Here is a 16,032-nt window from a genome sequence, read left to right as displayed (position 1 = left end):
CAGGTCCTCATGCTGGTGGCCCCTCCTATTTACGGTTTATACAGGCTCATTCTATTACACCTTACAAGCTAGTTCCTGCTGTGCTGGCCCTGGTCTCTCCTGCAGAGCTGATCTCTCCCACACTGCTCACCCTCCTTTCCTGTTACACAGGTCACTTCCCAACATGCAACAGTGCCAGTGCGGGGGGGGGGGGGGGGGGGGGGGGGGGAAGTTCCCAGAGGTGGGCTGTTTTGTTGTTGTTGTTGGTTGTGTTTGTTTTGTTTTTTGTCCTGCCATCAAGGGAAGCTTCAGAGTGGCAGAGACTCTGACTTCCAGAGCTGCCTGGTGACAGGTGCTTAAAATGTTTACACCATTTCGGAAAATGGCGGAAACAAGTAAGACAAAATGCTTATGTGCTTCAATAATTCTGTAGCTTCCCAGTCACAGAATGCTACAGATCTGAGGTTTTATATGACACTAAACCTCATCCTTGGCGGCAGGCAGAGGAAGAATTTGCAATTACTATTTTACAAATGAGTAGCCTGAGATTCTGATATCCTGTGACCATCCCAAGATCACAGCTGGGCATCAGGGCAAGGGCTGAACCACAGCTTCTGACTCCTGCCTCCAGGCTACAGAGAAGTGTGTGTCCTTGCCCTCAGCTGGGGAAGTCCTGCCTCAGTAACTGCTGTGCACAGCACCTGTTGCTCGCCACAGCGAGATGGGCTTAAACCAGGGTGCTGTGGCCTGAAATGGGAAATTATAATTTGAAATGATTTATTTAAGAAAGCAAAAGAAGACTATTGCATGAGGTGGAAATCACATGAAACTTAAGTCTGTCCCATGAGCACAGTGCACTACAGTCCTGCTCAGTACACATGATCTGAGTGCTTGAGACAGGAGCTGGGTATGTCCCAAACCCAATATATTATCTCTCTGCCCTTTATAGAAAAAGGGTGAAGAACCTCTGGCTCAGGCTCCACCTTTTTCTTCAGGGTTTAAAAGTGGTTTGTGCTCAGTGTCTCTCAGCTTCAGCTCGTTCTTCATTCAATGAAGAAGGAGACACTTTCAACTCACAGCAAAACAACAATGACAAAAAAGAACTTGTAGAGTTTAGACCAAAATAATGCAAGCTGGTTTTTACCAAATTAAAACTAAATAATAAGGTTGACAGCGTTAAAGGAGATAGGTTGCTCGTTCTCTGGGCTAACAAGCTCAACTGGACCAAGTCCAGTTCTAAATAATCAGTAACTGTATGGACCCCTGAACATGAGAATAGATCTTGGCGGCCCTCTGAGGAGGAAACGTTTGAGTTACATTTTGATACAGTTACCAAGAAAATTAAGGTGCTTAAAAAAATCAATTCAGAGAGCCAGGCACAGTATATAATCCTATAACCCCAATCCCTGGGAGGTGGAAGCAGGATTATTCTTCGTTAAAGGACAGCTTGGGTACACGGTGGCATTGCACCAGTTTGAGCTGCACAGTGAAAACCTGTCTGTGATGTTTGATTGCTCATGTGACACAACGCACAAGTACCTGGGAGGAGAGTCCTACTGAGAGACTGTCTACAAGGTGGCCTGTAAGCCTGTCTGTGGGGGACGACCTTAAATTAATTGTTGTGAGAAGACTCCACCCAGTGTGGGCGGGGCTATTCCTACACAGGCTCTACATTTGCATATGAGAAATGGCGCTGAGTGTAAAGGAATGTGTACGCAGACACTTCTTGCTACTCTTGGCCGCTGGTGTGATGAGACTAGATGCTTGAAGCTCCTGCTTTGATTTCTTCCAAGGAATACACTGTAAGTTAGAATTACAAACTAAACAAACCTCTCCCCTCTTCTATGCGGCTTGGGGGAGGGCTGGATATTTTATCACCACAAAAGACATGAAGCTAGAACACTGTCTTAGAAAAAAAAATGATACAATTCAGTATACAGAACTTACACTCATTACACCAACTACGAAAAGCATTAATGGGGGCTGGAGGGACGGACGGCTCAATGGTTAAGAACACTGGCTGTTCTTCCAGAGGACCTGGGTGCAATACTGAGCACCCACATAGAGCCTTACAATTATCTGTAATTCTAATTTCTGGAGATCATATGCTCTTTTCTGGCCTCTGACTCCATCAGACAAGCAAGTGGGACCCAAATACACATGAAGGCAAGGCACTCCCACACATAAAATAACAAAATACATTTTTTCTAAGGGATGCATTTTTTGGCTGCGGATCTAGCACAGTTGGTAGGGTGCTTGCCTGGACTGCACTCCCCTGAGTATCAGCTGATCGTAGCACTGACAACATTAACTCTAACATTTATAGACTTGTGTAGTATAAGAAAGTGGACAAAAATCCTGTTCCTCTTATTTCCACCGTAAGAAGCCCACGAAGTGGAAGCATCTAACCACAAAATCCACCTACTTTCAAGAATTAGCAGTTTGATTCACTGAAGTAAGTGCAAAGGCATTTGAAGGTCTCAACAGTGTGCATCACGCAAGAAGTGTGCACACACTCACTTCTGGGAAGAGCTCCATGAAGTCTTCCGCCTGCGGTTAAACTTTCTCACTCAGAATCCCCAAGTGGTTTGAAAAGAATGATTCTCCCTGGGGGAGACCTCACATGTAAGCATTTAAGTTTTATGGCAAGGCCTTCCTGATGAATGGTATTGTCTAAAAGTTCTTAATGGACTTAGGTTGTGATCTAATACTCTCCCCTTGCCTCAAATAGGGCCCTCCCAGAGAGCTAAACAGAAACACCCCTGCCTCATTTCCTTGAGTCGAGTCTCTTCATGACCATCCGTGCAGAGACAAGCCTACACAGCAGGGCAGAGGCTCCAGGGTTTATCCTCTAACAGTTCTTGTTCCCCATAACCTCTGAGCATAACTAAAATAGCATCGTCTCTTCCAGAGCCCTGTAACTAAACCCCACTGCTGAAAGAAGAGAGCGGCCATAACAATACTGACTTTGGGCTTAGGGGAAAGGCTGTTAGAAAGGAAGCCTAGATATCGCTGTAGAGAGGCTTTTAACAGTAGATTTCTCTGCAGAAAGAACACACTATAATCAACATTCTGGATCAAATCTTTTCATATCCTCTGAACAACTTTTGGTTTACCTCTAGAACCAAAACCTCCCCCCTCGGGCTGTTGGGCACGGCTTTCTGGATGCGCACGCCTGGGGTGGGTTATGCATGAGTAACTGACACAGCTTTTGGCCTCCGTTATAATTCAGTTCTTCTAAACACTGGAGGCCCTAGAAGGCCCACAAAGAAACAAAGCATCAAACTGGCACACACACATCTGTTGGCATCTGGCAGAGGAGAGCCAGGGAGGGGGAGGCTTTGTGCAGTTGTTCAAGCGTATTTTTACTAACCTTATGTCTCCAATTCTGACCCTTTCTTCGGATTCTTTTCAGTATTTATGGGATGCCTGGCAGTGGTTTGTTAACGTATCTGTACTCTGCCACTTGACAATGACAATAGTTCCCTTGGTGGTAGGGTTGTGAGGGTAGGGGTTATGGGTGGAAAGATGGGGGATGGGGTGGAGATGGGGGATGGGAGGCTCTTTGAAACCGTGGAGACTTCAAGAATCCTACTGGGTTGTCACAGCCTGATTGGGCACAGCATCTACTGAGTAGAACTGAAGGATGCTGCTCAACATTCTACAGTGCACCCCAATCAGACTTACCCAGCCTGGGGCGGATGCTGGTCAGAGTGAGAAACACTGTACTAGAAAGATCTTAAAGGCCTAGTAGGAACCTGATCAACATGTTTTTATAATAAACAACCCAAAGTATCATTTCGTGTTCTATTACCAGGTTCTTTCTAAGCAGCATAACATCTACATGGCTTACAGAGCAGCGTTCCTAAGTGATCTAAGCACTGGGGTCCTCCTCAACATCTTATTTCCCCTTCTGAAACATGGTCTTCCTATGTAGCCCTGGCTGGCCTTGAACTCACAGAAGTCTGTCTGCTTCTGCCTCCCAAGTGCTGGGATTAGATGTGTATACTACTATACCCAGACTTCTCCTCAAGATATTTTGATGCTCCTTAAATTTCAGTGGTATCTCTTGGATGACTGACTGGATGAAATGGGCCAAGGGAAGTCATCAAACAGGACTCACCATGAACAGTGGCTGAAGCTGGATGGCGTGTCCCTGGGGGATCATTCCAGTTTTGCATACATTTAAAGTCGTCCAAAGAGCAGTTTTCAAAATGGGAAGTGGCTGGAACAGCGCTGAGATCTACACCCTGCCCCCTCCGTGGCTGGAGCCGGACGAATCTTCGCTCGGCCAGCTCCTGAGCTCCCTGTTCCTCTCCTCATCTTGTCCTTAACCTGAGGACAGTTCCCCCACTCTGGAAAATCCAAGTGTGTTCCATAAAGTCACGCCTCTTTTAGACCAATTTCCAACTCACAGACTCTGCTTTCTGAAGCCCTTCCCTCCCTGAAAGAACCCTGGTTTGGCTGAAAGCAAAGCCAGGAAATCCACATTTACTGACAGCCCATAATATGCAGGTGCTTTTATTTTCAAATGTGGAGATAGATCCAAAATTTCAAAAGTTTAATTTGCTAAGAATTAAAAACCGGGTATAAATCGAGGCGACTTGGGAAGCCTGCCAATATGCTTCAGTGTTCCAGCAAAGGCAGACGGCAGCCTCCCAACTGTTTTAATTGTTTTGCCAGGAACTGTAATCCGCATCAGGTATTTGTATTTTCTGCTTTGTGTGTGTTTAAGTTAAAAAGTCACAGAGTGTCTTGGGTTTGCACTTTTAAATACACTCTAACATTTTAACCCTGTCAAAGAATGTGGGGTTTTTTCCCCTAAATTTTTTTCCCCTGCCTTTTAGCCCACATTCATTAAAATACTTGAGTGCTACACTGATAACAATGGGGGAAGGAGGGGAGGGAGGGGAGGGAGGGGAGGAGGGGAGGAGGGGAGGAGGGGAGGAGGGGAGGAGGGGAGGGGAAAGGAAGGAGAGGGAGGGGAAGTGGGGAAGGGGATAGAATTGGAGAAGGGAAGGGGTGGAGGTGGGGGGACAAGGAAGTGGAGGAGGAGAGGGTGGAGGTGGGAAGGGGGAGGGAGTGGAGGTGGGGAGGGCATGAAGTGGAGTGGGAGAGGGTGGAGGTGGGGAGGAGGTAGAGGTGAAATGGCTCCCTATGGTAGGTACCAGCAGATCTGTGTGTGTGTGTGTTTTATTAAAAACAGGAATTAGATTCCATGTGAAAGATTGCAAAAGACGTAAAATTGAAGGAATGAGTTTGAATCCTGTTCTGCTATATATATGTAGGTGTGTGGCCAAGTTTGATAAAGTGCTCGTTCTCCACAGAGCTGCCGTGAGATTTACATTCTGTAACATCTTACGAATTTAGCACAAAACAAATGCTTCACCAGTGCGGGACCCTTGCCACCATTAACAGCTAAGCATCTTCACCTATTGCTGAAGATTTAAGTAGCAAAAAGATGACTAGCCAGCGCTGATTCCAAAGGACTTAAAGGCCAAAGGTGACTGTGATACCTTCATGAAGGTTCCATTAAGGAAGAATCTACAACTATTCATGTAGCGTTGATGGCCACTTTCCCTGCCCATAGCGGAAGACACGCTGTCTGAAAGACGTCCCTGTTCTTGACAGTGGTGGTTGCCACTCTCTGCCTTTATCTGTGGTCCATAAAAACACAACTGCAGTAAAGAAAGATGGAGCAAACAGCCAGGGATAGTCGGTTCTGTGGCAAGGACATCAACAGGAATAGCATCAGGTCAGTAAAGCTGCTGGGAAACCTTACCCCACAGGTCAACCCTGACCTCCCACTCCCAGCATTAGCTGTTATTATTTTAAATAAGCCACTGCTACTGGGCCAGTGATCTCCTGCCTTTTCCCAGTGATATTCCAATGCCCAGTGATCTACATGGAACAGAAATGATTTCAGAGCCAGAGAAACTAATCTCAGCGGGTGAGGGGTCATCATGAAGATGAGAGTCAGCAGAAAACCTGCCTGTTCCTGCCAAGGAAGATGCTTTGCATACCGCTACCTGGGAAGCTCAGGTTCAACTTTTCAATTTGTTTCACAAACCCCACCAATAAACGGTTCACCCACGAGCTTCTCCAAATAAAATCTCACCTCAGTTATCGACTCTCATGAAATTGCTTTGATATCTGATTAAAAAAAAACAATACCTTTCCTCTAAGGTTTTTATGTAAGGAAAACACTGAACATTCAGTATAATGACTCTAAGTTTGAATAAAAGTAATTACCTAATTTACTAGAGAAATTACTTAGAAAAATACCACCAGAGTTTAACAAAAAAGAATGAAAGAATTGCTGGAAGTTATAGTGTTGGAATATTAAGGCCTAAGTACTGTCTGGCACCAGGCACGGCAGCTGCTGTGTTCAATTACCAACTGAATGAGTGCTCTCAAAATAGGTAAGGGACAGGGACAGGGACAGGGACAGAGGGATGTGGCTGCTCCTGTTAATGGCTTTTATAGCACAAAACACAGCCAGCTGTTGACCAACTATGAGCTCTTTGCAACACAGTTAATCTATTCATTTTCCTTTCCCCTACACTCTACAAAATGGCAGCAGTATCTGGGCAGCCCAGTTAAAGAGAGACCACCGCACCTTTCAGAGGACCAGAAACCAACCGATAAAGTAATCTGAACCACGTTCAGGACAAAAGCAATAAGTGTCTCAGATGAACATTCTGAGTTTAGGATGGCCAGAAATGAACTGGAAATCTGCTCTTCCCAACAGTTCAGCTGACGGTTGAGGTGGGAAGGGCACCTCCATGTTCCCTGTTCTAATGACCCCTTTCCAGATAAGAACATGAAACAAGGAGTTTATGAGGTTTTGCCACTGCCGGTTGGGTATGGAGGGAACAAGTGCCATGCCCTCAGCTTCATGGCTGTGAGCCAGTCCCGACCCCATGCTCCTTGCCTTTCTGAAGGAATGTGCACCCGGAATGGCACAGCTCTTCCGACAAAGGGCAAACCATGCTGAGAAACTGTCAGCACCTACCTGCCTCTTTCGTAGCTCATGCCTGCTCCAGAGCCACCCACTGCTTAATCCTGCCAAACCCCAGCCCAAAAGTGCCATCCTAGGGGTGCCTTAAACCCCAGATCTGGTGTCAGCACCAGTCAGCATGGCTCCTCTAATGCCTAGCCGCTGGGACCAAGCTGCTCATCGGCTCTCACTAGGCAACTGTCTGCCCTTCAGGATGGAAAGGAGCGACTGGGTCTGTGATTCTAATCCTGAAATACCTTACCCTGGAGGCTTGACTTCCCCTGCCACCCTGCCAGCCTTTTCTCAGCTTGTCACCCTGCACGTAAGGAGGACCAGCATTTGGTCTTGTACAAAGTTCTGAAAACTCATTTATAAATGCCAACTTTCTTTCTGCCAGTATCCCTAAATGGACAATGTTCACAGATCTCGGCCCCTCTCTAAGATGTCTATGGTTTTGGTGAAGCGCTATAGCAGCTTGGGGCAGTACACCCACGAACACAGGAAGCTGGGAGAATGGTGTGCAGGCCTCAGCACGCCGTGGCCTCACAGAAGCACATCTGAATGTAATAGAGAGTACAAGGGCAGAGCCAGCTTTTACCATGACCTGATTCTTCCGCGGGGCTTAGAATCTTCTGCATGCTACCTAGACTCCTCCACTAAGCTGTTTCTCTGGTCCCTTGATCTATTCTTTAAAGAATAAATAATCTGTAAATAAATTACAACGTAGCCATAGTGACAAAATCACCTAAGGAAAATCTCTCAGGGCAAAGAATTATTTTCTAAAGCTACCAACTGGTGTTTAATTTATCTTAAAAATTTTTACATTTATTTGTTCACTATAAAGTGTGTGTGTGTGTGTGTGTGTGTACCACAGAACACACATGGATGGATGTCAGAAGACAATTTGGGAAAGTTGATTTTGTCCTACCACATGAGTTCAGGGATCAAACTCAGGTAGTCAGGCTTGACAGCAAATACTTAAACTTGCTGGGATATCTCACCAGCCTTGATTTATTTTAGAATAAGACTACACTTTGATGTACAGTACTGAATTCTTAAAAAAATATATTTACTCTGTGTTTTTATATGTACATGAGTATACATGTGTCATACCATGCTAGTGAAGGTCAGAGGAAACTAGTCTGTATGTCTGTGTGCACACATGTCACACTGTGCAAGTGAAGGTCAGAGGAAGCTTGCAGGAGTCATTCCTTTCCCTTACCAGGCATGTTTTAGGGATCATTACAAGACAGGCCTCAGGCCGCCATTCATTCATTCATTCATTCATTCATTCATTCTGTCTGTCTGTCTGTCTGTCTGTCTGTCTCCCTCTCCCCCTCTCCTTCCCCCTCTCCCTCCCCTCCCCCTCTCCCTCCCCCTCTTCCTCCCCCTCTCCCTCTCTCTCTTGGTTTTTCGAGACAGGGTTTCTCTGTGTGGCCCAGGCTGGCCTCAAACTCAGAAATCCACCTGCCTCTGCCTCCCAAGTGGTGGGATTAAAGGCGTGTGTCACCACTGCCTGGCACCATTCTCACCTTTATAATCTACTTGGAGGACCACAGCCAGGGGCTTGGTGAATGTCTTCTTATTCTGCATCATGGTCCAGATCATGGTGGCATCTAGAGAGGAACAGGCGTCGTCAGGAGTCACACACTGTGGAGAGGCAGAGCAAGGCAGTCACGGCTCGGAGGAAAGTACCTTCCCCAGACCTCCATACAATTGTCCTTTGGCCTCTTATCATGAACCACGGGAAAACCGGCCATCTGTGTGTTTTTCAAAGAACCCTAAATAACCAGGGAGATATGGCAGACCCAGTGTATTTTCGGCTATACTGGAAGATGCAACCATCAATGGACAGCTTACAAATATCCTCCTTGCCCCTTCCCCACAAAAGAGCTAGAAGTTTCAGAATTAGTCTATCAATTCGGTGAACCTCGGGAGTGATGTTTTTGGCTCTGTACCATAATGGCTTCGTGTAACTGGTCTGTGGTAACACCTTTGGTCTGTAGTTGTGGGAAACTGCATTTATTGCTATACAATGATAGAATTTATATTTATAATCTAACAAGGCAAGCACATTGTCATGGTTGTTGGATTTTTTTTTTTTACACTCTATAACATTAGGCTTCTGACAGCATTTCTTTTCCTTTTTGTTATTTTGATGTGGCTTATTTTTTTTTCTCTTGGTGCTAGATATTTAATCCAGTGCCTCACACATGCTCAGTGAATATTTTATCAGTTTATCATATCCACAGCTTAGCCTGGAGTCGACTGTGCTTAATGTAGAACATAGGTCCTAGGGAGGGAGTGATGCCCAGGTGGTAAGCTGAAACCACCGATTTCTAGATATTTTAAGTCTTGAAACTAATCAAGAACCTGGGCAGGAAGCATCACCTCTGGAAAAGTGAATACTTCTCTGGGTCTTACACAAGAAGACATTCCACCCCTACCACCACCCCAAAATGAACACCCTGAAAAGAGTTTTCTTGTAGAGGGAAACTGAATTTTCTGTGGCAAGGCACTTTGCTGAACAGATATGTAGTTCATTTCACAACTCTATTTTCCTCTTACTGTCTGGATAGCCCTCTAGTTAAATAAGAACATACAATGCTAACTTGGAGGCTGATCCTGGGCCAGACACATAATTCATAGCACAGAGCAGCTAAACTCGATGATCATCAATACCTTTTCCTAGAAGGTTCTTGGGCCTTTTCTATTGTCATAGAAGTACTGGGGAGTTACTAGAGAGAAGGAAATTCTGCCTTTAAGCAGAAGGGAGTGTTAATGGTTCCGCCTCTACATGTTTACCGTTTACCGCATGCATCTCCTGACTCCTTTGCTCTCCTACCCAGGAGGGAGGTGCACTGTAACTTCCATTTCTAGATGAGGCCTAAGGTAGCAGTACTCCAGAAGAAACAAACAGCCCGAGCCCTTGCAAATGTTTCCTGGTTACTGGTGATTTGGTGTGCATTTATTTGTAGACAGAGCTCAAGTCAGTAACTGCTCAGGAAAATGATTCAAGGAATTCAGGTCAATAGACATCTATTTAACAGTGATGATTTTCACTCCTGCTTCTTCTTCCGGTCCCTGTATGAGAGGATTCTATACATATAAATGCTACAGCTTGACTCTGTCGTCTAAGACATCAGTGGACCCATGATGACAAGACAGACAGTAAGACACCAGTTTACACTGTGTGTAACAGGTACTGAATAAACACATGGGAGGAAATTATATGTATTTACATCAGGCCACAAAAAAATGAAGCCACAGCAGGAGAAACCTGTCCCACACAAGCCAGGCCCGACAGAACCCCTGTGGTGGCTCCAGCAAGGTCAAAGGGTTCTGATTTCTGTTATGGTAACAGAGCATAGCCATTTAATATGGGCAATGGCATGAGGCAAACAAGATGAACTGATAAGAAACGGGCAAAAGTAAAATATTTACTGATTTCCCCTACAAGTCCTCCTGAGAGAAGCAACACTATAACTCACACAGAGAAGGTCACAATAACAATCGCAATCCCAGTCTCCATGGGACCTGGAAAAATTAATCCTCACACTGATCATGTCCTTTCGCTTCCCTGTCCTTTTGGCACGGTGTGCTATCTGACCAACGAGCCAGATCCAGGCCTCTCCCTTGGTGGAAAACAGTCCTGATTGATCACTCCTAAGACACAAACAACTAAGCACACATGGAAAGACAAACTTTCAGAATGTGTTCTCCAAAATACTAAAGCACACCATTCCCTGTTCACATTGGTACTTCAACTGGAAGGCTTTAAAACCTCAAAACTAAAACCTCAGCCTGCACCTCTTTACCCAAACATGCCCAAATCACGGTCCAGACAGATGACAGCCCATGCACCTTTGGCAGCTTCTGGGAGCCCTTCTTCCTGGAGCACAGCGTCAATTCACAGTGAAGGAAGAGCAGGGAGTTATTGAACATGGACTTGAACACGAAGCTGAACCGTTTCTTGTCCACTTCAGCGTGTGGGATGGGAAAGTGCACTCTCTTGGAGCTGTAGAACTTCACAGAGTCATCTTTCGGACAGATGTTCTCGATGATGGTGTAATCAGACATTCTGTCTGGGTTTGAGTATGGAGAGATAAAGCAGGTTTGGATGGCAAATCCCAGATCTTGGTCAGCCTTAGTGACAGACACCTGCAGAAGAACATAAAGGTCAGGTCAGAAATAGGCTGGCTTCTTATTTTACATTCGTCACCCAGACAACATCCTGCCATAGTTCTTTGGATGAGACATTGTTCTATTTAATAACATCTATAACTTTCTAACTCTAATAGTAACATACACTGACTGATAAAAGTTATCGTTCATTTAAACTTGACATAATGACAGCAAATTGTTTAATTCAAATGCTACCCTACAAGTTGCAAGATGGGTAGAGTTCCTCTGAGCTTCCTCACGTCTGTAGAGATAAAGTAAAATAAAAGCAAACCTTACACCTAAGTGGATTTTCCAAAATAAGCAAAACACAGATAAAGCCCCTAATATCACAATAGCGGATTATTACCAAGACACGAGTTTTAAATGCTGCCCAATAGTTTAGGACAGAGGAGAATCCATGTGAGCTAGGAAGGGATGACTGTGCAAGAAAGCAGAGCAAACTTAGAAAAGCAGAAAGCCACAGATGCATCCTGCTTGGTCAGTAAGCAGGCCTCTGGTTTCTTGTATTAAGGACAGTGCGATTTAGTGGCCATCACCAACCTGGCAAAGTGTCCCAGCTGTCCATAGGACCAAACCAGCCTGTGGAGGAGGTGGGGTGGGGGAGGCTGCTTCAGGGAAAACTAGACACATTTCCAAGTCATTTATCCTCCCTCTTACAAATCACTTCTGTGCATCATGTCCAGAGCTCATTAAGGTTCCTTTGTTCAGAAACAGGAAGTAGTGCTTAGCCAAATGTAAGCAGAACTCAAACCTTAGCTATCCTGACCTCTGCTGAAACCCTGGAACAAAACTGGCTCTATTGTTTGATGGGGCGACTTGCTGTGTGGACCCTCTTCCAATTCTGATGCCTCTTTCCTTGACTAACCTAAACATAAACAGTAAACCTGAACACTTTAGAAATAAAGTTAGTCCTTACCCAGCCACCAAGAGCCCCCAGATGCTTTAAAAGACAGAGAGATAATAAACTTAACATTTGGAGCCTGCCCAGGGGAATCCTCTGACATTGCAGGAACTTGTGATTCATAGCACTCCCAAAAGATCCCACATTGGTAACTATGGGGTATTCACAGGAGCACGGGCAGAAGGTGAAGGTAATTACAATGTTGCCAGTCTTGTTCCACACTCTGTAAATATCCACTTTCACTATCCTCAAGTTATTTCTGCAGAACAAGGTGTTCTATCCTGTAGAGGTGGTAAATTATATACATGCTGCAAATAAAAAGTACCATTTAACATGGACTAAGTTTACGGTGCAAAAATATGTTGTCTCTTTTCTTGCTTTCAAAGGCACGCAATGCAGACTGTCTAGACCAACGGTTCACAACCCATGGGTTGCAGACCCTTTGGGGAGGTCGGACAACCCTTTTACAGGGGTTCCATATCAAACATCCTGCATATCAGACATTTACTTTATGATTCATAACAGTGGCAAAGTTAAGTTGGGAAATAGCAATGAAATAATTTTATGGTTGGGGGTCACCACAACGTGAAGAGCTGTAGTAAAGGGCTGAGGAATTAGGAAGGTTGAGACTCACTGTCTAAATTTCCTTGGGTGCTTTTTGAGGAGAAAAAATTTTAGCAAGTCTTGCTGTAGAGTGGACTTGGAGTGAATAGTAGAAAGATTGTAGGTTTTAGAATGAGACCAGACCAAGGAAGTCACATGCTCTGCTGCTCCGGCACATCTGCATACCAAGGACTCAGTTCTCTCTCCTAGAGGATGATGGCCATAGTTAACGTAAAAGATGAAGTTGGTGTAAGAAACACTGAAGAAACGGTGCGTGCAAACAGCTCAGGTTCGGCAGTAAAAACTGCCAGTAGCGTGACTCTAGGTGCCAATCACTAAGCCAAATGAACTGAAAAGAAAGCTGCCATCCTGTCACCAGCGATCACCCAGGAGTGACCCGAGAAGAGGGGGCAAGGGGAGAAGATCTTGGATTAATGGAAGGAACTGTGGTCCAGGGGGAACGGAAGGTTCCAGGAAAAGCTACAGAGGGCAGCTGGAGAAGAAACCAAGATTAAGCCAAGATTTATGAAGTTTTATTTTACTTAAGTAAAAAATTTTCCTACCAGCAACGGAGTCCAAACCAGGAAAGAAAGACAAGGCATGGTCAACTGGTATCCTATTTAGTGAAACATTTACAGATTTTCTTTATTATTTCTGGTAGTTTCAATCAAGTTTAAAATAGTTTATAACAACTCACCCAGCCCCAGATCTTTCTTAACACACTTGATATTTAGGATAGCAGTAAAAAAAACATTTGATCTACTTTTTAAATCAAATTTAACCAAAAAAAAAAAAAGAAAAAAAAAACATGTGAGATGTGAAATAATGTAAAAGGGGAAAGAAAACAAGAGCAAAAATAGAAATAAAAATGGAAGGGAGAAGGAGAGGGAATCTACTGGCTTCACAGAGTAAGCCAGGACTCCAGGGGCGAGAAAAGAAATGAAAATATTTAAGGCGGGGTACAGATTAGCCACTGGCTAGCATAAATCACAAAGCCATCAAGGAGCAGATATAGGCATTTGTTTAGAAAACTGCAAACTGCAGCTAAGCAGCATCCTCTCAAACCTGTGGCCTAAGTGAAGTCGCTAAGACCCTTGTGGACTGTGAACACCGACAAGGCAGAAGAAAACAGGACTCTCAGATCAGAAGAGACACATACTTAGGAACAGCACACACAAAACATGGCTTTCCCCTAATGCGCTCACAACAGGGAGTCAAGAGCAGAAGGGCTGAAGAAAACCACAGGGAGGGCTGCCTGGCTCCACTCAAACCCAGTGCCAATACACGTGTGCACTGTCTTTGCAAAACAGACACAGATGCTGTGGTGATTTTCACCTATGAGAGTCTTCCGTTCTCACCCCTCACTGTGAGGTGCAAAGCAACCATGATGCCTTTCAGAGAGACCAGAAGACCAGTTATGTCACACTACAGATGACGCTCCGGGTTCACGGACAGCAGACAGCCTGAAGCGTAGGTCTGTCTTCTCCAGAATGGAGGCTGGGAACTTAGAAATTGACCTCGATATGAAGTTATGTTTCATTTCTTTTCAAATGGCAATTTGAGGGGGAGTTACTACAGCAGCACCTGGCTGGCCATCAACAGCATGGCCTCTGGAGAAAGGTCTCCAGGAGGAAGTATTATACCATGTGCAGGTGTCATGTTGGACAGCCTTGCGTCTAATTTTTCACCCAAAAGTTGGATCTTAATAATTAATCCATTCTCACAGAGTCCCTTTAGCAAATCAGTTCATTATGATTATAGTTATGACAGATCCAGTGCACCATAAAAACAGTAATAAATATTAGCTGTTGTTATTTCATTATTACCACCACTGTCGATTGTTTTCATAGGCATTCCAGATCTAAGCTATGCATGATGACCGCCGTTCCAGGTGGAAAACGGTTTTGTTGTTAAGATAATGACTCGGCAGAGTTGATTTCAGGAGACATATCTTTTCACTTGGAAGTCCAAGATGATACATGAGGTGTTTTAGAAAAGTCCATGGATAACTCTGACACTGAATGGCTAAGCAACTGTCCCCAAAGTGTTGACATCAGAACAAGCATGATGCTTTAATGGTACAGTTCACACTTTGCTCAGTTTTCTTTTTCACATTTACTAAAACCCATTATGTCCATTTAGCATAATTCATAAAATCCTGCTATTTCTCTTTTGGTCAGAAAGTGACCTGGAAGCCTTTTCTGAGCCAAGCCCTTACTTAGATGTCTAAGTAAACAAGGTGAGAACTGTGCAAGATGCTCAAGCTAATGTCACAGGATCTGCATAGGGCATTTGCTTACACAGGGCACTGACTGCACAGGGCACTGGCTGCACAGGGCACTGACTGCACAGGGCACTGGCTGCACAGGGCACTGGCTGCACAGGGCACTGGCTGCACAGGGCACTGGCTGCACAGGGCACTGGCTGCACAGGGCACTGGCTGAGTAGGGTAGTAGGCCGGACACCCGAGGATAACACACCAATCTCACCTCAACATAAACATGCTCATTCTCTGCCACAGAGAAGACCCCTGGGGATGGCAGCAGAAAGAGGTCTGTGTTATACAGCTCCATGTTGAAGGTCGCATTCCCATCGAGCTGGTCCTGGGAGCCACTAGGACTGCTCAGCTGTCGCAAGCTGCAGTTAAACTAGAAAACCACCAAGAGATGAGGACGCATCAGTCACATGAAGAGCTTTAGCCTTTAACATACAATTTTATTTTTTGATACTTCCCAGTGAAACAAACCAAATGGACGACAATAAGTGAGACCAACACCTACCACCACCACTCCAGCTCGGCTCAGCGGGGCAGTTTCTCCTTCATCTGTGTCTCCAGGAAATCCATTGTCACCTGACTCCAAGTCTTCATAGCCATCCGGCCAGCCACTGCTATCCCCAGAGGATGGAGTCTGCACCACAATCTAGAAGACAGGAGACACACAGCTATTGCCTCTGTTGGCAGGAAAACACTATGCCACATGTCTCTGGTTCTACTTCCTACCCTGTAACACTCATGTGACAATTCAAGTGCAAACAGAAAATCTGACTTTATAGAAACATCAGCAGCAGTGGTTTCTCCAAGGTTTTTAGGATTCTTCAAAGTGGTAAGAAAATACAGAAAAGCCAAGTCAACCTGAAGATCTGAACTAAAATTTGGATTTTTTTCCCTTGAAAAAAAATTGTAGATTTATTTATAACTATGTTGAGTAATTATGCTTCTCAAATAGCAGGAGACACTGGGCACTGAAATAAAATTAGTGGGATTTTCTTAGGCTTGTCCTTATTTGAGAGGGGCTTCTTATGGGTCCTAAGGTGTTTTTTAATATATAATTTTTAAATTATACTCTGTGTGTGTGTGTGTGTG

General features: G+C 44.7%; 1 protein-coding gene across 1 annotated transcript in view; it reads right to left on the bottom strand.

The window, feature by feature from the left end:
* The window catches only part of Tgfbr3 (transforming growth factor beta receptor 3), a 178,863-nt gene that overhangs the window by 15,439 nt on the left and 147,392 nt on the right, over positions 1-16,032 (bottom strand). Inside the window, exons 11-14 of the mRNA XM_028782394.1 lie at positions 15,449-15,589; positions 15,158-15,316; positions 10,844-11,140; positions 8,512-8,629 (exon numbers count right to left, since the gene is read on the bottom strand). Of these exons, the coding sequence (XP_028638227.1) occupies positions 8,512-8,629; positions 10,844-11,140; positions 15,158-15,316; positions 15,449-15,589 (715 nt within the window). The remainder of the gene's footprint in view (positions 1-8,511; positions 8,630-10,843; positions 11,141-15,157; positions 15,317-15,448; positions 15,590-16,032) is intronic.

Source organism: Grammomys surdaster, unplaced genomic scaffold (genome assembly GCF_004785775.1).
Source record: "Grammomys surdaster isolate TR1022 unplaced genomic scaffold, NIH_TR_1.0 751, whole genome shotgun sequence".
NCBI lineage: Eukaryota > Metazoa > Chordata > Mammalia > Rodentia > Muridae > Grammomys > Grammomys surdaster.
This window is presented reverse-complemented; position numbering and strand designations above follow the sequence as displayed.